The sequence below is a fragment of the Plutella xylostella genome, chromosome Z (assembly GCF_932276165.1).
Source record: "Plutella xylostella chromosome Z, ilPluXylo3.1, whole genome shotgun sequence".
In the NCBI taxonomy this organism is placed as follows: Eukaryota; Metazoa; Arthropoda; class Insecta; order Lepidoptera; family Plutellidae; genus Plutella; species Plutella xylostella.
In genome coordinates this window covers 15,010,888-15,033,624 of record NC_064012.1, presented here as the reverse complement: position 1 = coordinate 15,033,624, position 22,737 = coordinate 15,010,888, and the positions used below count along the sequence as shown (strand labels likewise).

The following is a 22,737-nucleotide window of genomic DNA, read 5'->3' as shown; positions in this document are numbered from 1 at the left end:
TTTTGAACTTTTAAATAATTTGTACTTATCAACTAATCCGGTCATGATTAGGTAGTCTTTGAATTTTTCGAAGTTAGGTAGTAACATTTACGCAGCATTTACGGTCCACAGATAGGTGAAGGGTACTATAATGATCACGATCAGGAAATATTGTCGATTTTCTAAAAGAAACATCCAGGTCACACCTAAACAACTATTAAGAATCCACAATAAAAATAAAAAGGTAAGTTTCGAACCTGTACATAAGCTGTATACGCGAAGTGGAAATGTTTTCTCATTAGTTAATTGCCGAAGTTCGCAGGTTCGCACCCTTTTCTTCTTAAATAAGTAATGAATACAGGATGCAAGTAAGTTCCTGCAGTACAACCTTACAACAGAAGACGGCACAACAAGTCATTAGTTGATTAAGTGCTGATTTTTCAATAGTCAGATAAAAATGATCTGAGGAATAATTCTGATGCTGTCGCGGCTGAATGTTTGTATTAGACAGTGACAGCTACAATGTTATTCCTCAGATATAACACTTATCTGTTATCTGACTGTTGAAAAATCAGCCCTAAGAAAATTGAAAGTAAATTGCCTAAAAAAACTTTTTTTTTTATCTTAGGGCTCAACTTTAAACAGTCAACCGATCTACAATAAGTATTAGATATTAGTTTTCCATTCATGTGTCGCCATTCTCGATAGTTCTCCATCACCAATTTAACTTAACTTTCCAATTCATATCTTTTAAATAGAGAAGGCGCGCCTCTTTGTCGACGCCGCTTCCGCCGCCGCCGCCGCCTCGACTCTGCTCTGTGAAGCATAGCCAATGAGATTGCAACTTAGCGCTTTACAAATAAAATGAAAACATTTACAGATATTTGTAAAACGTGTCTCAGGTGTGGTTTATGGCTTTCTGTTTGGTGTAAGTATATATATATATATATATATTTATTTATTTGATGGGAAAGAAATAAATAGAGCTATGTGGCACATAATATATGCACGGCACGACCGTACCATCCTTATCTCAAAGTAAGTTCAGGCCATTTTTGGCCTCCTATAACTTATAAAGAAATAGATGTCTGGATTTTAAGTTGCAGGTATTACAAGTTCTGTTTTTCATGGCATTTTATTTTCAGTTTCTGTCACAGCAGACATTACATTGGCTACATCGTCCGATGATGGAAGTTTCGCCACCGCAAATCTCCGTATTGGAGATACGCCTCTTCTAAATCGTAAGGTAACTTAGTCAATTTATAAATAACTAACTGTTACATGCTTTACCCGTGACAACACCGGGAGCTACCAACATACCAAATTGAAATAGGAATATCCGTAGATTTTACGTAAGGGGCCGTCCATTAATCACGTGAGGTCGTTTTTCTCATTTTTTGAGGTCCCTCCCCCCTGGTGATATTTGGTGAGGTTTGGGACCAATCCCCCCTCCCCCCCTCCTGGATCACGTGTATTTTTTGGAAGTCTATGTAGAGACAATTTTAGACTAGAAAAAATATAGGTCATACTACAAATCGTTAAAATTTTTGCGCCGTCCAAAATATCGGTTCAGAAATACCGAATTTTTGACAAAAAATTAATACACGTGATGTCTAACGAGAACCCCCCCTCCCCCCTCGTGATGTTTCGTGAGGTTTTCCGTACCCCCTCCCCCCCCTTTGAGCCTCACGTGATTAATGGACGGCCGCTAAAAGAATTACAAAAAAAACTCAAAAATGCCCCTTTCCCAAATTTTTTCTTTCTACGGGCTGTTGTCGCAAAGAGTCCCACAAGGTCTATGATGATGACGATGTCTCCTACCGACAGGTCGTCAACGCCAGCTACGTGTCAGTGCTGGAGCATCCCTACGTGGTGAGCGTGCGTCGCAACTGCAGCCACTACCTCACGGGCGCCCTGCTGACTACCGGCGTGGTAGTCACCGCGGCACACCCGCTGCATCAGTAGGTCTCTACATACATACCACATTCCCTAAGTGTACGTACTGCGGGTGTCAAAAACTAGTAACGAAGTAGTATAGGACAGAGAAATCTGACCCCTCTCAGAAACATTGTTACTATGAGAGGGGGGTCAGGTTACTCTACACATGACCGACTAAAAAAGTTGAAAATCTCAACTTTTGTTCATACAGTCCAGATGTCATTATCAGTAAAAAAATAGGCACGCGTGGTTTTCACAGAAATGAGTGCATTTGTGCTGGTGTCTAGTGTAATAGACGTCTGTGATATACATATATTATGCTCACGACTGTAAAGCCCGAAGGAGTAGTTAGAGGTGAATCGCAAGCGAGTCACCCGCTTTTCGCTGTAAATTATTTGAACTCCCGGGATAGGTCGCGAGCAGTATCGCCGTTTTTAGGGTTCCGTAGCCAAAATGGCAAAAACGGAACCCTTATAGTTTCGTCATGTCCGTCTGTCCGTCTGTCCGTCTGTCACAGCCGATTTACTCGGAAACTATAAGTACTACAGTGATGAAATTTGATGGGAATATGTGTTGTATGAACCGCTACAAAAATATGACACTAAATAGTAAAAAAAAGAATTGGGGGTGGGGCCCCCCATACATGTAACTGAGGGATGAAATTTTTTTTTTCGATGTACATACCCGTGTGGGGTATCAATGGAAAGGTCTTTTAAAATGATATAAAGTTTTCTAAAAAACATTTTTCTTAAAGTGAACGGTTTTTGAGATATCAGCTCTCAAAGTCGTAAAAAGTATGTCCCCCCCCCTCTATTTTTATAACTACGGGGTATAAAATTCTAAAAAAAATAGAGGTGATGCATGCTAATTAACTCTTTCAACGATTTTTGGTTTGATCAAAGTATCTCTTATAGTTTTTGAGATAGGTTGATTTAACTGTAATTTTGATTTGCTGCTACGGAACCCTTTGTGCGCGAGCCCGACTCGCACTTGGCCGGTTTTTGATCCTTACAATGCACTTAGAGTACACATCTAAATTCTAGATGTGCAGGTATATGGCAGGCGGGTTGTTTTATGCTTGACCGGAAGAGAAACCTACCGAAAAATTACTGGAGCAAAGTTAGTTATTTACTAACTTCACTATGATCAATTATTAAAAAATTGATAACTAGGCTATCATAAACAGGATATACCTAGTATTGACTTATTGGAGCTTGAACGGCTTACTTTAATCTGCAGTCTCGCTTGCAGAGAGACGGGGATTATTTCCTTGGGCTCGGTAGAATACAGGCAACTCATCCAGAACCTAGATCTAGATCTAGGTATACTAGGATACTAGTACTTCCATAAGTACTCCTTTATGTCGCGCGGATCTGGTCGGAATCGCACAAGTCGACAACATACTGCTTTGAGCATTTTTGTGAAATCATTTGTAGGAAGTAATCCTCTTTGGGTGCATTGGATCGGTTTGCAGTCGAATCCTGTTCCTGTCTGTAAAAATCTTAGATTAACGATATACGAACAGGATGGTGTATCAGATAGATACAAAAACTGTCCGCATTTTGTGTACTGTCAAACCGTTTTAATTTAAATTTAATGACAACCATTGTAGCAATGAATAGAGTCACAATCTTCTCACACAAAGTTCAATCTAATGACTGCTGTTGTAGCAATGAATAAAGTCAGAAATCTTCTAACTGAACTAATTCAAAATAAGATCTCAATGGTAGAAGTGGGGTGTTATTTATCGAGATGTTTCTTTTGCACTGACACTCTATCCTTGTTCGTATATTGTTAATCTAAGATAAAAGTAGACCTAGATTCGTCTAACGAGGTTAAAGGATCAAAGGTAGGTAAGTATTTTTACGGAAAGTACCTACACCCGCATAGAAAATAAATAAATATTTAACCTGCCTGGGTCGCTTTCAGAATACAAAGTTTTATCTTTGTTAACTTTCGCGTTTTCAACGGATATTTCTTAAGATATTTGATATTTCAATATGGGTAGCAATAAAACGAGTGACTGTAAATTACAGTTCTAAGTGTCAAAATTAATTAATTTGGGTTATAGAATTACTAAGTGAGCGACTGACTGCGAGTGACGAGAAATCAACAGAACAGCAACTTACAAACATTAATTTGAGTTACTTAAAATACAAAATGAGCAGCTTCATAATATTTGAGCGACCCAATATTTGTTTGAGTGTCAACGTTACGTCCTGCATTTTTTTCAATATTTGGCAAATGTATTTTTTATACTGAGCGGCATTTTATCTTAAATGAAGTGTTTCGAATACAAAAACCACTTTGAAAAATACACTAATGAGCAGAGTATAATGAGCTCACATTTACAAAATAAAAATAATATGAAATAACTATTTGAAGAAACACTATTCTATTAGTTGAGAAATTTTATTATTGAAATATAAGGGTAATTAAATAAAACAATGTTAAAAATAAGACGCTTCAGTCAACTAAAAAAAAAACTTCTTATTAATACTAAGAAACATTGATAGGTATGAGGAGCCCTACTACTCATCGTCACTGGTAAATAAGTGCGGGCTTGGACTTATTGGGCCGGCCTCGTTTTCTTTTTTGTGCAATGGGTATCATTTTTGCTTCCAGTGGTGGTGTTGTTAGTTTGAGCCGAATTGCTAGCCCCAAAACGTGTTTGCATACATATCTATTGAAAAATTCGGGACAGTCGCACGATCCTTTTTGCCAGTGCATTTAAAAATCTGTAGTTTTCATTAAAAAGCGTATCAAAATAAAAAACATAAGCCCTCAAATAGAATATCAGTAACCAATAATCATGAATAAAGCAGCATACATAAATTTGCTCAAAGAGAACTTTTTAGTAGTTCGCATAGTATAACCTCACTTAGAAAAATCGAATATATCTTAATATTGAAGTTGCCCTCTCTGTATTTCCAGTCGCTCACTTAGTAATTAAGTCGCTCGGATAAAATTTTAATATCTGAAATGGATTTATCACAGTCCACTTTTTGTAAGCTCGTTCTGGATTTTATTATAAATCAATATTCGTCGGCAGTTTAGTTAATTTTTCGCTTACTCAAATTCATGCCGCTCAAGTTATTAAAACAGTACGTCATCATCAGTCGCAAAGTTTTTTTTTGTTCGCTCGTTTTATAATTCCCCTTTCAATATTATCTGTGACGTTACCGGTTCCAGGTCAATGTAGGTATGCGATATACTTACTGACTATTTTCATTATGGCACCAAACATCAAAACGGAAATCGATTTAAGGAAAGCAATTAGTAGGCTATGCTTCCACAGACAGATACACAAACTTTATATACATAAGACCCCTCTTTTTGTGTCGGTGACTAACATCTGTTTCGTCCGATCTCTGTGGGGTCACTCCATACGACGAAAATCTAAGTTTCGGAGGGCCGCTGCTCGAGCTACCACTTTACAGTACAACTATAAAGTCATGACAATTAAGAGTGCGATTTTTAAAAGACTGGCTTTTTAACGTTTTTTTGCTTAAATATAATCAAGTAGATCTATTATATACGGTCTTTAACAATTAGTTAGGATCCACTTCCATTTTCAGACTTTATAGTTCAACTGTATCTGACCCCCCTGTTCCAGCGTGCCGACATATGAGCTGGGCGTGGTGGGCGGGGAGTCGTACTGCGACCGCGGAGCCTCCGTCCTGGCGGTGGTGGCGGTGGTGATACACCCGCTGTTCGACGTCTCCGCCGTCAGACATGACCTGGCGCTGGTGAGGGTGTATGAGGAACAGTCGAGCAGGTATCGTCACTGACACATATCAATAAACAATCCGTAGCCTTAGTTTCACCATACTCTGTTAGAACATAACAAGGGATTAGTGGTTGACTTTTGACACATCTGTCAAGAATTTAATATGAAGATGACGTATAATTGATGACAAAACAATGTAACAGGGGTGTTAATGATCTAACAAAATATGGTGAAACTAGGCATTAAGGTAAGTCTACCTACTTATCGGTATCGTATGGTACGTATCGCACGCATTGCATAAACGATTCTTAAAAAGTATTCTTTGTAGATATTCATACAAGTGCGTCCTCTAAACCGCTTCGTACAGAGCGAATAAATCTGAACAATCTGTAGCATAAAACTAAGATTTTGATATTTTTCTGTGTGTCTTTCTTACAAATACTTTTCGTGTATATATTGTACTAGCTGATCCCGCGAGCTTCGCTACGCCTTAAAAAGTTTTCCCGTGGGAATTCCGAGATAAAAAGTAGCCTATGTTCTTTCTCAGGGTCTAGTTAGACTATCTGTATACCAAATTTCATTCAAATCCGTTCAGTAGTGTTGGCGTGAAAGAATAACAGACAGACACAGTTACTTTCGCATTTATTATATTAGGATAATCAATGCTTTTCCTATATTTCTTTCAGGCTAGGTATGAAACCTGTCCCTCTGATTGCAGCCAATGCTTCGATAGCTGGACTATCAGCATTTGTGACTGGGTGGGGGCAGTGCAGTGCCGCTGTAAGTAGAAGCTGTTTCTGGTTGCATTTCAGGCACATAATTTAAGACTGTCTAAATTTTTCTGGTCGTAACTCATAAAAGTATTCGTAGTGTTTCGCTTATATGTGAAATCTAGAATAAAATTAAGAACTTTTAACTATGGAGAATGTCATTTTTTTCGCGAATTTTCAAATTCTGATTTCATTTTCGGGATTACATATGCCATGCAGCATGCTGCACATGTAGGTTTCGGCTTAGTGTACCCTTTTTGCAACATCCTGTATATATAATTTGTTTGTGGGTTGTGCATCTTCAGTTTAAATGTGTGCACATCAATTCTGCAGCTTCCTATCTTGGCTGTCGGCTTCAGACCTCTCGCAGGAAACAGGAGTACGCCAATAGCTAACTTGTACAATTAAATAGATTCCGTTTCAGCATAATTAATAAACTTCTGCTCCACCATACTTCGATTTCATTTAAAGTTTTCATTGGTAACGTTATACTGCGCAATCTAGAGCTATCTATTATTATCCATTGTTTGTTTTTCATTAATTCATTCTTTGCTTAGTATACTTATTTAAACGAATAAAAATCTGGAATATTCCATTGAGTTCTGGCTACCTACATAATTATGTCTATGTTTCTGTTTACTTCATCCACAAGTGTTGTCTTACCGGTAAAAAGTATAATTTTCATCTAGTAGGTAACTACTGAATGTAAAGATTGTGAATTTTAAATCTCCAGTTAATAAAACACATCCTCACCCTACGACGTTCGACCTACGTGTTAGCGATTGCTTTACAATTATCCAATAAAGCGTTCCGAACGCATTCCGCGGTTTTCAGTTACATTGGCGCGCGTGGGGATCGCACTACAATCGAATACCGCTTACAGACACGGCAGATATGCCTGCCGAGGCATTCCCGGTATTACCCGGGCGAGAGTGTGGACCCGACGCTCCGCTCTGTGTTCCTGCATGTGGACAAGGAGACCTGTGATGAGTATACGGAGGTGAAGTGGTTTTGATATAGCTAATGCCTGTAGTATGTACTATCGGGGAATTGGCCAGTGGCTTTATGCTAAGAACCACTTGAAGCCTGTTGGCGTATTCAAGAAAAACACGCGGCCGACCCTGATACACAGGATATTTTTTATTGAAATCTGGCCAGCGAGCGTGGACGTCCCCGTATGGTGGTATAATGGTACCTTTATCTTAGATTGCATGATTGCATGCCTAGGGTAGAATGGTAATTAAAACGATGGAGATTTTTTATACACTCACGGGCAATGAAAAATTTCCACTGAGAAAAACGCCAAATTACTTACTTCTAAACGGAAAAGGAAAAGGTTAATGCCGTCTTCTGCAAAATTTAAGTACAGTAAGGGGCAGATAAACCTGACACCCCTTAGAAACATTGTTAGTATGAGAGGGGGTTCAGGTTTATTTGCACCTGACCGTACATTTAACAGAGCATCAGGATATTACCAACTAAATTCGGTAATATTTTGTTCCAATTTAAAATTAAACCTTTAAAAAAGTTCGGGTCATTTGTTGTCGGAATTTTATGAGTGGAACTTTTTCATTGCCCGGCAGTGTATATACCTATATTTCTTTTTTTTTTATGGCAGATTATCTAAGTAATTTTATTGATCCTTCCATGGACATAATTATTATCCTTCGCTTTCGCTTCGATCACGTGGCGCCTGAAACACTCAGGAATGGCAGATACGCGCATTTGTGACCACGATACGTATGTTCGTAATTTGAAATTGAATACAGGGAGGTTTATAAAGACCAGCAGAAAACACAGCATGCTAAGCTGGTGCCTTTTTGCAAGCAACCTTTGTTTGTATTATTTTCTGTATACTTATTGTTGTTGTTAAGACTCTGTTATTGACTCCTTTAAAGAGCACCGATCGTACTATTCTACATCTACACTACTCCGTCCTACCAGCTGGGCCTGCCAATCTCGGCTGGCATGCTCTGCGTCGGCGAGGCTCGCCGTCTTGCTGCCTCCGCCCCCTGCCTGGGGGTCCCGGGGGCTCCACTGGTCGTCGGGGGACAGCTACTGGGGCTCCTGTCCTGGGGATACGGCTGTGGATACACGGGGGACCTGCCGCTAGTCTATACTGATGTCAGGAAGTACCATCGGTGAGTGGTTACGCTTTTGACTTGACTGCTTATGATAGAGATTTTTGTTGGTGTTGTCGACAGAATGTCTGTCAGAATGTCTCTTATTGATGTCGATAAATTTGTTTAATGCATGTTCCACCAATAACACTGCTGTATTTATGGCAAATCCCGATATAGTGACGTTTATCTACGTTAATAGCGAAGGTTATAGCGGGTTATTAGAATTATCGAGTTCCTACTAACTACATCTCTGCTCTTTTTATCCTGCCTCCTTAAAATCCTTGCAATGCTTAACCACAGCAAATGAATGATTCACCCACAGTTGGCTGACATACAACCTAGAGATTCTAGAAAGCACTACCCACGTCCAGCTATCTGAACTGTACCAGGCGACTAGAGCTTATGTGCTTCGTGATGCCCTGGTCAGGACACGAAGAAACCCTCCCCCAGCTAACAATACTCACCAGAGGGCGCTGACTGCTAAAGCGATAGACAACCAGCTTACCAAGCTGAGCGGACGAGTGTTCGATGTCAGAGACTTTGTGGAAGACATGAAGTATCATGAGAACAAGAAGAAAATGTATCGAGACCGTAGACAGAAGATGATATCTGATGGTCTACTGTTGGTGAATGAAGAAGATTACTTTGAGGATGAAGACAGCCTGGCTGAAAGTGAAGGTGTAATGACTGAAGTGGAAAATGGTATTGGATATGAGTAGTCAGAGGTGACGATGATGATACGAATGATGAGGAGGTTGAGATGAGTACAAATGGAGGGTCAGATTAGTAAAAGCCCTTTAGTCCAATAGGCCGTAAGCCGTCCTATACAGAGTGTTGCAAAAAGGGTATACTAAGCCGAAAGGGGGTGAATCAGAGAGGGGGGTCATTCGAAACAACTTTTGTTTTACGAGTTTTGAAGATTCGCTCTTTCGGCTTAGTAACATACCCTTTTTGCAACACCCTGTATACGCTTAAAAATTGTAGTGACACTTAGTAGATCTTAAAAGTTTAACTACTTGGGTTGATTTTTGAAATAAAAGTCGAATTGCATATGTGAGTAGTTGATTTATTTGGTAAATTCCATTGGTAAATTACGTTGATTAAACATTCTACGAAACAGTAATATGTGAATATAGTGATATTGAGTTACGGTAATCGGTGACACAAACATTTTTTTTGTATTTTTTATTTCATTTCTGTGTAAGTTAAATATGATACTATTAGTTCCTTTTACGGAAAACATCTATAGTTAGGTAAGATATGTCGTATATTCCTACTACGATACTAATTAGATAAATATTTAATGAATAGTTATACTTGCTTAATCCTAAGTATATGTATGTAATTTAACTACAGTAATAAATACAGAAATAACATAGAAATTATAAGTAAAATAAAATAGTTCCTGAACTTTATAAATCAAATCAGCAAACAAAATTGAATGCAATTAAAAATAAGTACTTTTAAAATTAAAATAAGATATGAAATCAAGTCAAAAATAAGATTTTCCCAAGAAAATCAATTATGACAATAAACGAGAGAAAATTATCAATAATACTTATCGGTCAAAATTATGTTCAGTCAACATGTTTATGTAAGTAGGTTTTATAGTTAAAAATTAAATTAAACAGTCTTTCTTCTTTCTACATTCAAGAAATTACTCTATACTCCGCCGCATGGGCAATACCATTTCTTTCCACCAAACAAAATGATACCAACTAAATAATTCAAATGTTTTATCAGATTTCCAATAACTAACATGATTATGTAAAGTACACTATGTACTAATTAATAATATAATTGGAATGTGATAAAGGTACTTAAGTGATAATCATTTTAACTATAAAATAATTGCATTAAATGCACACAGTGAAATAATATTATATGACTTGTAATTAATTAACTTCCATGACTTAAAATAGTATTTAATGCGATATAAGTCCGCCAACATATTTATACAAAAATCATTAAATAAAACTACCTTTAAACATGAAACGCTAAGAATATCCATAATAATAACTTCTGTATCGCTACTGAATTATCTAAGTATACATTGACGAGGATCAGGCTCTCTACAAACAGCCGATCACTCTAACGAATAGGTACAGTGAGTCGCCAAAAGAGACATAAATATCGGCGTATAGAAGCATAACATTTAGCCACGCACTAGTGTGTATCTTTGGTATGGGTAATAATGACGTTGCGTTGGTCGTGGGTAGAGCGGGTGAGTCTAGGCGCATCCGGGGCGGCGGCGCAGGCGCATGTCGCTGGTGGCCACGGCGATCCACTCGTTGCGGGCGGCGTCGAACCAGGTCAGTCCCAGGGAGTACTTGCCGTTGATGTTGACGTGCTGGCAGTGCGAGTACCACCACCCGCCCTCGTAGTTGCCGGCGCAGTGCGTGTTGCTGATGTCCCGGTCGCGGTCCACGGCGGAGAACTCCATGTGGTTCTGGTAGTCGAAGGCGTCGCTCGCGTTGCCCTTGAAGCCGCTCACAGTCAGTACGTAGCCGCCATCCGCATCACCAACGCTGAAGTGTTCGTATTGAGCGTACCAGGCGCCGCCGTAGATGTCGGTCATGTCGATGCGCATGGAGGAGCAGTTGTCGGCGGTGAGCTGGTGCATGGTCTCGAGGCCAATCCAGTACTCTCCGGCGGGGTCTCCGAAGCCGTCCGCGTAAGCCTGGAAGTTGCGGTTGAACTCGATGGATCCGTTGTAGCGTCGCTGGAGGAGGGTGGTTCCGTTGCTGCACCAGGCGTCGAGCGGCACGCGTCCGGGGTGGATGAGGTAGACGCCGGCCGCGCCGCCCACGGTGCCGCAGTCGCGGGGCAGCTGGCTCACCAGGTCCTCGTACTCGCGCTCCACGGGTTGCAGCTCCTTCACCTCGCCCATCAGCTCCGGCAGGGTGATGATCTGAGTGTCGTTGGCGGCCAGCGGGGCGGGGGCGGAGTTGGCCTCGCTCTGTGGAGGAATTGTTGATTTGCATCTTGCTTCTCTTTGACAAATAGCTGATGGTGTGAGAAACTACACCTGTTATTTTGTAAATCTCTAAATTATGATCATAATTTACGACGACTTGAACTACTAGCCAATAGGATCCCCAAATATCTCTCTCGAAACATCATCCACCCTTTTATCCCTTATATTCAGGACACACCATACCTTTGCCCAATCCGAGCAATCTTTCCTACTCTATTTCACCCCTTACCATTCAATTCCTACTTCCAAAACAAACAACCTAAACCCCACATACCTTCAAAATGTGGTCATTAAGCCGGTAGAAGTGCTGCTTGGAGTGGCTCTTCAGCTGCGTGATGGACTCGTTGATGCGCTGCATATCCAGGCGGTCCATCTCGGCGCGGTCGATGGTATTGCTGACACTCACGGCGATGGCCTTGACCGACTGCCGCAGGTTCTCCTGGTCCTCCTTCATGTAGGACACTTGGGCGTGCAACTGTGGGCAGGGGTAGGGGTGAGTAAAGATTGTAGGGATGATATAGTAAATAGTCAAATGAGGAACAGAAACACGTACAAGTTTGGCTACTTTAGAACTCCAGAGGCCAAAAATGTACCAGAATTTCTCTGCAGTGCTTGCTTTGAGCGATCCAATCAGAACCTACAATTCTAACAGGATATCTGAAACCTCTCATAAGAATCTACACTATAGCATAATAAATTATTCACCTGAGCCACGCCGACATCGAGCTTTGAGATCTCCTTGCGGAACTCCGGTATGGTCTTGTCCGCCTTGTTCTCCACATTCTCTATATCCTCGCGAAGCTCCAGGATCGACGAATGCACCTTGGTCAGGTCAGATACGTCCCTCGACACGTTGGCTATCTGCTCCCTTATCACTTTCCCCTCTAGCTCCAGAAATTCCACTTTGGCGGTGACAAGGTCCCAGTTGGGTTCGCCGAGCCGATCCAAACGTTTCTGGACGTCCAGGATCTGGGTTTGAAGGTTCTGCTGGTAGAGGTCTAGCTGGTCCTGGGTGCGAGCGAGACGGGCGATCTGGGTGTGCACCATCTTGCTGTGGCGGTACTTGTGTCCGTTGGGAGGCTTCATCTGCACCATGCGGGCCCCGTCTTCCATCACCACGTCGTTGTACACCCCTGGCTCCTCGTACTCAGCTCGCTTCTTCAGCTGCAACAATAGATGAAGTTAGACACCCACCCGAGATATTAAGAGGCAGTTGGATTGATGAACGGTGTATTACTAAAGATATCGAGGTTATTAATTAAGTATTAAACCCCAACTAGGGCAGATGTTTGTTGTTTAATACCGAGATCACGGCAATGCGCTACCCATCTTGAAAGCGACTCAATCTGAACAGTAAACTGTGTTTGCGAGCTGATACAGACGAAACAAAGGTACTCCATTAATTCACTTATTAACAACATTAAACCCAGTCTATGAAAGCTTGGCGAGATGAAAGCTAAGGAGGGTAAACATGGTGTTGTTGGGTGAATACAACAGTCAATTAGCCCATTAGCGCAGACCGCTGGCGCTGCCGGAGCGAATTCCTACACAAATAGTGAGGGAATATTTAATCGGAACTCGCAAACGAGGTGGTTAAGTCACTAAGGAATAAATGTATCTTTAAAAGGGTTAGATTTTCCGTATTGAAGTTATTAATGTTTGGTATTAAGACTAATATTAACGTAGAATATGTTACATGTTTCTTCCCGCGTGTCTGAGACCTAGGAAAAGATCGACGGCCGAAACGACCATTTCGGCGTTTTTTTATCAATAACACAAGTTATAATAACAGGTTTTTACTTCAAACACTGTATAAATACGAGCCTACAAAAGCCGTCAATAACAAGGAGTGGGCTATAATTGTAACCATAACCTAGAGCACTTTTAATTGAAGTCTCGAAGCGAGCGCCAACTGGCACAGATGACAAAAAAAACTCACGAACGATCCTCTTAGGGATTCCTCAAGAACTGGACCCTGCCATCTGCTCGAAATCATCGACATAAATATAATTAAACCCTTAGGGCAGCGGCAAGGGAGAATGGCCTCTAATGACTGCGGTAAGCGTGTAATGAGAGGTGACATTGGCTCGCGCCGCAGCCCCGGGACTGGTTTCGTGAAGAACGCATGCACTTTCGCGCACAACATTATTGTTTATTGCCGACGCATTTTTTGGTACCCCTGTCTTAACATATTCATACCCTTATTGCAAAACCGTCCGTCACTATAAAAAAGTGTTGATCTATTTTTGTATAGTGACTGTTTGGATTGGACGCCAAATCACATAATACCAAGGAACTTCATAGAAAAGGGATTCATAAAAACGGCAAGTTAATGTAAACTTAGACATAACAGAAGACTAGACACTCCACTACACAGATCTAGTTTAGTCCCATGCCATATCAAACACACCGGTCCTATGTGCACTTGATGCCACGAAATTATGTGCATCCAGTCGGAGGTGAGGAGTTTCCGGCATTCCGGCCCGTTTCCACGTTTCCGGTCCGTTTCCACGTTTCCGAGCCATCTGACGTGCACGTAACATTGCATTACACACTCCAGCACGCCACACCGACCATGCGGGGAGAATGCATTATTTATCTAAGTGCTTATAAATAGGTAATGAAGCCAAATGGACACCGGAAAATCTTATATTTGTGCTGTAACTTTAATGTTCGGATTTATTGTCAATTACATTCAATAAATAATCCTTGGTGGTGTTCCTTCATAAAATGAGAAAATGATTTCTCACGAGATTTAGCCCCTGTTCCACAATGTCTGGTTAGTCGCTACCTGTCGGATAAAATACATGCTGTCACTGTCTAAAAAATAATAACAGAAAGTGACAGCATGTATTTTATCCGTCAGGTAGCCACTAACCAGACATTGTGGAACAGACCCTTAATAAGATAAACCCATAATTTAGTTATTTGTTTAAACTAATTCTGAGTGGTATTGAAAATTACCCTACAACAATTGCGCTCACTCAATTAGTTCCCAATCAATGAGATTGGCTTCAATAACCGCTATAATACATTTAATGAAAGTCAAAGCCACATGTTCGTCACCCAAATAAGCCCGCAACCATGGAGGTATTCATAAAACTGGCCTGATCTGGCCTGGGGTCGCTCTATATGACGAAAAACGAAGGAGCGCTGCTGCGCGAGTCATGACTCGTTGTGTGATTGCACGACACGACAGCTCAGTTTTTCATCAGTATAGAGTAGTCCCCCTGGACCATTATTACCCCGCCCTGGTAAGATGTACCACCTGCTGGCTTATAAATAAGTCGGCTATCTTTTTGCATTCGTACACCAACATTTGTATAACTATACGAGTACGATATAGTCGGAATTATAGCACCTGGCATCCACAAGATTTCGCATTTGGCTTGTGCATACTGTATTCTTAAAAACCTGTGTAGGAGGATTATAATAGGTGCATTTTCTTGTGTTTTAAGACCGCTTCGTGTTGTATTATTTATGTAATAAGTTTATGTGTACTTAGTTATATTAAAGTTAGTTAGTATGTCCTATCCTATAATTTTATCTGTCATTGGATCTTTTCCCAATAAGTAATTATTACAAATATTAGAATTTCAGTAGTGAGTATATGGAGGTAAGTATAGTTGAATTAAAAACGAACTGTTGGTAATTGAACTGTGAAATTATAATAGCAGTTTTAAACTATTCTATAATTGTAGTAATAGAGTTAGGGAAGGGTACAAGGGTCAGATAGTTCTGACACCTTCGAGCTTCGCTGAAGGCTTTCAACTATTATATTTAGTACCGAATTAATGTAATAACGTTTGGGTTGCCAACCTGCTTGGAAGGAAATCCCTTCGGTAGGTAATTCTTTCATTGCGCAAATAAATGCGCACTAAATATTCGTATGCTTAATAAGCAGTACATGGAATGTACCTACTACCAATTGTATCAGATCTCCATTTACCTGTGTACACGAATAAAGGATTTGACTACTGTACTACTGTACTCTGTCTTACTTTTTTTTATCAAAATAAACGATAGTAATTCAGTAATAAAATAAAATAGATTGCGTAACTTCAAGTCAATCTAAACAACTTTTACTCTATGACTTTACTTTCTTTATAAACTTTACGTGACTATTTACTCTATTAGTAAGTATAGACAAGTGTTAATTTTTTATTCATTGCGTAAACTTAAAATTTGTAGATCAAAAGTCATCATCATGAAGAACTGTCAAACCACCTTAAGCATAAACAGTTTTATGAGGGTACACCCGATTCCGTGTTGTTCTATGGTTTTATCCTACGAATTACGATAGGTACATTAGACATAAGTGGAATATGATAAATCGAAGAACTTTTATCTATTACATTCAAACTTTATTGATCCATACCTACCATGTCACGACTCACGTAACACCAGCCAGTAGATTTGAAAATCAAAACGTTCACACTTGGGGGTATAGGTATCTCTTTTGCTGTCTGTACAGTTCGTTTACAATAATGTAAGTAATTCGGCCTTCGTTCGACAGACACGGAAGCTGAACCAGTTTTGAGCAGACGCAAGCAAAGACAGGTGCTGTACTCTGTCTTACTTTTTTTTTACTGAAAATACGGTATTATTAGGTTTATGTCTGGAGCTGAATGTTTGATAGGTAGATAATACATAAGGCAATGTAGGTAACCTATGATTTTTATGAAAGTTTATTAGCGATAGTCGCTTCGCCTTATTTTCCCGTGGAATTTCTGGGATAAAGCAGCATATACAATTATACATAGTTATATTAATACTTAATAAAAAACGACCAGCTTTTTCTCGTTAAAGATGCATATAACGTCCATCCTACTACCATATCTTCATTAAAAATTACATAATTTCGCGTTTGTAATATTAGTAAATTTAATTTAATTTATATGTTTGTGGTTTAACCTCGTACTGATTATTATCTTAGAGCCGCCATTTCCATACATAGCTGAAATGGTTTTTTTTTTTTTTTTAATCTTTATTTATTAAAGAGACTTAGGTCACTTACAATAAACTGTGACCATGTCAGTCTCATCGAGACATACACTATTTAAATAAATGCTAAACTAGGGTTGTCTTAAGTCTAAACAATATTTTACATAACTATACAATATTTTGGCCTCAATAGAACATGGATTTGAAAGGATAGTCTGAAATGCACCAACGTCAATTAGATTGACTCGAAGTTTTCGAAATAACATTGCTCTGTCCGAATTATATTGTTTACATTCTACCAAAAAATGATATAAGTCCTCTACTACTGAACATGCTGAACAATCCGGTGAGCCTACAACTTTCATCATATACCTATTTAAACTTATTTAATGGCAAATGACCTGATCTTAATCTATGGGACAAAACAATCTCATATTACATACAAGCGATAGTCGCTTCGCCTTATTTTCCCGTGGAATTTCTGGGATAAAGCTGCATATACAATTATACATAGTTATATTAATACTTAATAAAAAAATGACCAGCTTTTTCTCGTTAAAGATGCATATAACGTCCATCCTACTACCATATCTTCATTAAAAATTACATAATTTTTAATGAAGATATTTATATGTGACTATTTAGTTTTTAGTTTTTTCATCTTACATACTTTTTCGTTTTTTTTTTTTTGCACATCTTTGTACTTGTTTTCCTGCACCTCCTGTAGGTTGGCTGGTAGAAAATGCTCTTAGCATTAAGCCCACCTTTTGTACATGTATTTTTATATGTGTGCAATAAAGAATTAAATAATGTCGCGTTTGTAATATTAGTAAATTTAATTTTATTTATATGTTTAACTTCGTACTGATTATTATCTTAGAGCCGCCATTTCCATACATAGCTGAAATGGTATTTCTGAAAGATTCTTCAGTGTATTGTTATACAAAGGAGCTTGATGTCTCAAAGTCTGAAAACTCTAAAGATAACGAGTACCCCAAGGAGGCATTACGAAGATTTAGAATGGGCAAACAAAAAAACTTGTTCCATTCCTGAAGTTTTGTATTACATAGAGTTAGCTTGATTCATCAAAACTTGCAAAGTAAATACATGTAGCAATGCAATTTGATATAATAAGTACTTACTTAGACACGGGTGGAAAAGATAATTATCAAGGTATTGTCAGAGTATCTATTACAAAATTTTCCTCTCCATCTAATATTTAATCAGTATTACGATAACAAAGAGCTAGACTTTTGATGTAATATCCCTATAACTGTGTTTACTTAGTAATAATGAAGTCTCTAAAAAGAGTAAAACATCTCTTCTGGGAATTTAAAACTAAATTTTCTCTTGTGTAACAAAGGTGAAATACCTAAAACGGAAATTAAAAATTTAATTTGAAATGTGTGGGTAGAGTAAACGCACATCTGCACTTCTTCTTTTAATATCTCTAACAGAAGAACTAGGTAATTAGTTACCACTTCGTATACTTACTATAATTTATAATAGCTCTTTTAAATAGGTATTTGTGTTAACAGAAATAATTTGGGATATATTTAGAATGTCTTTTTTGTCTAAAAATAAAGCTTTTTAGGGTTCCGTAGCCAAAATGGCAAAAACGGAACCCTTATAGTTTCGTCATGTCCGTCTGTCCGTCTGTCCGTCTGTCACAGCCGATTTACTCGGAAACTATAAGTACTACAGTGATGAAATTTGATGGGAATATGTGTTGTATGAACCGCTACAAAAATATGACACTAAATAGTAAAAAAAAGAATTGGGGGTGGGGCCCCCCATATATGTAACTGAGGGATGAAATTTTTTTTTTCGATGTACATACCCGTGTGTGGTATCAATGGAAAGGTCTTTTAAAATGATATAAAGTTTTCTACAAAACATTTTTCTTAAAGTGAACGGTTTTTGAGATATCAGCTCTCAAAGTCGTAAAAAGTATGTCCCCCCCCTCTATTTTTATAACTACGGGGTATAAAATTCTAAAAAAAATAGAGGTGATGCATGCTAATTAACTCTTTCAACGATTTTTGGTTTGATCAAAGTATCTCTTATAGTTTTTGAGATAGGTTGATTTAAGCTACGGAACCCTTTGTGCGCGAGCCCGACTCGCACTTGGCCGGTTTTTTTAAATTAAGTATCTCAATCAGTCCTTGGCCTAAATACCTGAAGGATTACTCTAGATTGACAAAAAAAACTCACGCTCAAACTGTCACGCAATCGGTACGTTAAATACAACGATATAGAGTCGTGACAAGCGCTGCAGCGTTCCGAAATTTATTTTTTGGTAAGCTAGAGTGACCTCCTGCGCCTGCGCACGGCAGTGTCCGGTGTCCGCGGTGGGGGGTCCACTTGGGAGTTTTTGTCGTAATAAATACTTTATGCAAAATTTAAGGATTTTCATCAAGTTCTCACGGTTTTGTTGCATAAATGCGCTGTATCGTATTCTGCTGATATCAGTCGAGAGACTTTCTTAGGGTTTTGGGTATTTTATAACCAACACAGATTAGTAAATGCTTAAATACCTAATTGTGTCACCACACGCAAACATAACTTCGGGTAAACAAAATACCATAAGCTTAGGCCTTTGGCATCACCTTTGATTATAAATCACATCAAGTGGGCTACCACTACCACCGAAATTTTTCCGAATATCTCTCAAAATCATGCGGCACGATTTTAACAATTCATTTTATTACTCTTTTAAATTTGCAGTGAAACCTTTGTCAGTCGCCATGCTCTCAATTCTGGCTAATTGGTGCAACAAAATGGGAAAAAACAAGCTTTTCAAAAGGCCCCGACAAAATTAATATGTTACCTTTTGTACTGAGTCCGGGTGCGTTTCCAATTTACTCTGCGCTTCGGTTGCCGACTGCTGCTATTGTCAATGTCGTCAGCAGGATCCAATCTGAATAGCCAGCTTTACGACGGCAAAGCAATGCACGTGATTTGGCATTACCTATTGCGCGCCAATAATCGAAATACGGTTCAGCCCGCTTTGCCTGAGCAGAGGTGCATTCCGAAATTGCGTTTGTGTCGTTTAACTCACATTAGTGTGACCGTCTCTTTGTTGATATCACAATGCGTTTTGGGCATGGTATGGGTCTACTTGAGCGGTCAGTGACCAATTTTGCGGCATGTAAAGTACAATCGCTTTCAAAAGATTTTGGCTCACTTGTCATCATTGGTAGCATGTCAAAGGCTTTGTAGACGATGACCATGACATTCTGCATTGTTATTGGAGCAGTACATTTTGGGAACTGCTGATGTTGAGTTATGTTAGGCCAATCTAGCTAGCGAATTACGAACAATTCATGAAACTTTGAGTACCTACGTACGTAGGTAAAGTTGGGATGTGATTGCTTGTGACTAGAAGTAGCACTTAATCCTACTTGCACTGGACTATGCGAGCCTGGTCCTGGCTTCGACAGGTGTTGGGTTTCTGTATGTATAAGTACTTAAAGTTTATTAATCAGTAGAAGTGCCTTCTCTAGTTGGATATCGTTTAGTTGTAGTGGAAATATTCTGTTTGAAATATCGGTAAATTCTCGGATGGTAAATTGTTTGTTTGAATATACTTTGCAGTCCTAATCTAGCTTCAATTATTAGAAGTGGCCGCATATGGGTAATTTATAACTTTAGAATGAATGTGTATTATGTTGTAGTGTGAGGGTGTTAGTGGCTGCACCTGCTTACTCAAATGGAAACACTGTTGTGACTTACAATTAGTATAATATGTATTCCGAATAGGTGCATAGTGATTACTGGGTACTTATAAGTACCTGCATAAAGTCGTCGCTCTTAAATTACTGATGAGGCATTTTACCATGAATTTTACAGGCCTTTAAAAATATACTTAATGATATTTTATACTCAACTACATCCAAAGAAATAAATAAAAGTGAGTAGGATTATTAGCATCTTCCTTTTTTCCTCTCAAAGGCAATATTCCTTGTACTATCCGCTTTACCTTTCATCTGATTTGAAAGCATTTTTCCCTCGACTGCATTCTGCTTCTCATCGGATTATCTTTTCCTAGTTGGTTATGAAGTTATAACTTATAACACAATCGCTTTGTGAGGAGATTCCTTTATTAAGTAATCTTTAATAACTGTTAGTAGCTGAACTGATCTTTAATAATAAAATAAAGATCGTACCGAACGAAAGTCTATGCTAAGTATAAAACTACAAAAAAAAAGATTTTGTCAGATCCTTCCATATCACCACCAGCTAAGGACTTAACTTAAAACTGTATTTAAAAATCACAAATGTTCAACTAACAATTTAAACACGAAGAAACTTAAACAGAAAAACATATTCTCACACAAAACGCTAACCCTTATAATCACCAACTCGGTCTCATGTGGTTGCCCGATTTTTTATGTAAATAACGTATTCTCTGCGCTGTGTATAGTTAATTTGATACAATTATTCCATACAATATTGGTCGCTGACCAACGGCCCTCAGTGACGGTTGCACCCATGCACCATGAAATGGGAAGGCACCTGTTGTTCACAAACCCACATTCTACTACCACCTTTATCCCTACACCCTTACAGCTCAGAATATACCAGCAACAACCCAGCAGTATTTCTCACATTCCATTTCCACCTATATTCGCGTAAGCACAAAGTTCTTAATGGTGTGGAAGCTAAAGTTAAATTTCCCGAGGTTTAAGGACATGAGTTCGTTAGATCAAGACTTAACTATAGGTTGTCTAGTTAGGCCAGTTCAGATCCTCTTAGGTCTTGTTATCTGTCTGTTAGATTACACGTGTACTCTTGAATAACATGTTGTTAGAAAAGATTTAATAAAATCTAGTTTATGGAAAAGTTCTACTAAGTACCTAGTATAGAATTGTACTTATCCCAAAACGGCGATATGGGTCGCAACTTATCACGTGAGTACAAATGTGCCGCGAAAAGTGGGTGGCTCGCTTGTGACTCTTGTGAGCCACCTCTGAGTCCTCTGACCCACCCTTCGGGGATTGCAGTCGTGAGTGCACATGTATATAGTATGTTCTATAAGTACATAGGTACTATTTAAACATGGAAAAGTGGCTGAAGCGTTAATATTTGGTAAGTATGTAGTGGGATTAAAATAAATGCAAATATTGTTCGGAGAATATTAGGCAAATGTCTTTTGTTTAGGACTCCGAGTTTAGCAAACTGGCCGCAAGGAAGGAGTATTATGTAATATTTTCCGATAAAATGAAGGGTTGTTCTTTAGGGCGCCCCGAGGCACGTCGGGTTTTTCTGAACAACTTTGACTGGCGATCCTGTCGGCATAGCAATGTATTGTTGCTATAGCATTATAGGTACGTTTACTTGGGAAAAATAAGAATTTAAGTAAAAATATTGGGTAGCATAGCTGCTCAATATATTTATGTGTATAATGTAAAGTTAGGCTTGCCTTATAAGATTATGATAATTAAAGTTTAAAACATGTAAGTTTGTATACTTCTCATGTAGCACAAACATGTAGCCTCGTGGTTAAGTGGGACCGATAGAATCCGATAAAATTTCTAAAGACTTGATCGAAAGTACATATCTTTCATGAAGGGGGTTTAGTAACTTACCAAATAAGGTTTATGTAATTTTACTTTACTATAAAACAGCTCGAAGCGATCGACTAACCAAGCACGTGATCTTTCAAGAACTCACAAAACCGCATCGGTCCCTAAGGCAATTTTCATAAGCGGAAAAGCGCTCTCCGTTCAGCTAAACGACAGCATAAAATAAAGAAACCGCCGTGAATACGTAACCGGGACTAATACGGCACACAGATAATGCGGCGCTGCGTCGCTGAATGTAGCCAGCTTTATGAAGATCCGCCCCGATTTATCATCTAAGTTGGTCCCAGGAGCGCCTTGTATTACACCCTGTATAGTCAGTGTTAAGTGGCCGCAGCTTTTACGCAAATTTGGAACTGGTTATCTCCAGATAAGGGCGGTTTTCCCAGTTTTTTTTACGCGGAAATAATTTTTTTGTATTTTCGTATACCCAGGGCAAGAGGCAAGTATGGCGGTTATGGCAGAAATCTGCCATCTGAAGGTACAAAACTAGCTTATATTAGTAAACTAGCTAATTTTGCTTGAAGATATGTAAAAAATCCGGAATTCCTAATAATACTAACACAAGCTATATTTGTTAGGTTGGTAAGGTTCAATCATAGACTGTAAGTACCTATGAATCTATGCCTACCCTAGGAACCCTCAGAACTGAAGAAGCAATCTATTTTTAAATTGCATTTTCTTGTCGGGC

The 22,737-nt window shown here is 39.0% G+C and overlaps 2 protein-coding genes across 3 annotated transcripts in view; one reads left to right on the top strand and one right to left on the bottom strand.

Annotated features, from left to right (window-relative positions):
• Nucleotides 1-812: 812 nt before the first annotated feature.
• LOC105384235 (trypsin delta) lies at nucleotides 813-9,595 on the top strand. 2 transcript variants are annotated; one of them, XM_048632711.1, is made up of 9 exons: nucleotides 813-907; nucleotides 1,125-1,225; nucleotides 1,807-1,940; nucleotides 5,534-5,695; nucleotides 6,334-6,427; nucleotides 7,301-7,417; nucleotides 8,227-8,229; nucleotides 8,362-8,558; nucleotides 8,863-9,595. In XM_048632711.1, exons 1-9 carry the CDS (start codon nucleotides 844-846, stop codon nucleotides 9,257-9,259), a joined length of 1,269 nt encoding a protein of 422 aa, XP_048488668.1. In that variant the 5' UTR covers nucleotides 813-843; the 3' UTR covers nucleotides 9,260-9,595. The 2 variants fall into 2 exon arrangements, with proteins under 2 accessions (XP_048488668.1, XP_037978104.2); XM_038122176.2 differs by lacking the exon at nucleotides 8,227-8,229.
• Nucleotides 9,586-22,737, bottom strand: part of LOC105384209 (protein scabrous) — a 27,127-nt gene continuing 13,975 nt past the window's right edge. The window contains exons 4-6 of the mRNA XM_038122180.2: nucleotides 12,223-12,681; nucleotides 11,792-11,992; nucleotides 9,586-11,499 (exon numbers count right to left, since the gene is read on the bottom strand). Coding sequence (XP_037978108.2) covers nucleotides 10,771-11,499; nucleotides 11,792-11,992; nucleotides 12,223-12,681 — 1,389 coding nt within the window. The 3' untranslated portion in view covers nucleotides 9,586-10,770. The remainder of the gene's footprint in view (nucleotides 11,500-11,791; nucleotides 11,993-12,222; nucleotides 12,682-22,737) is intronic.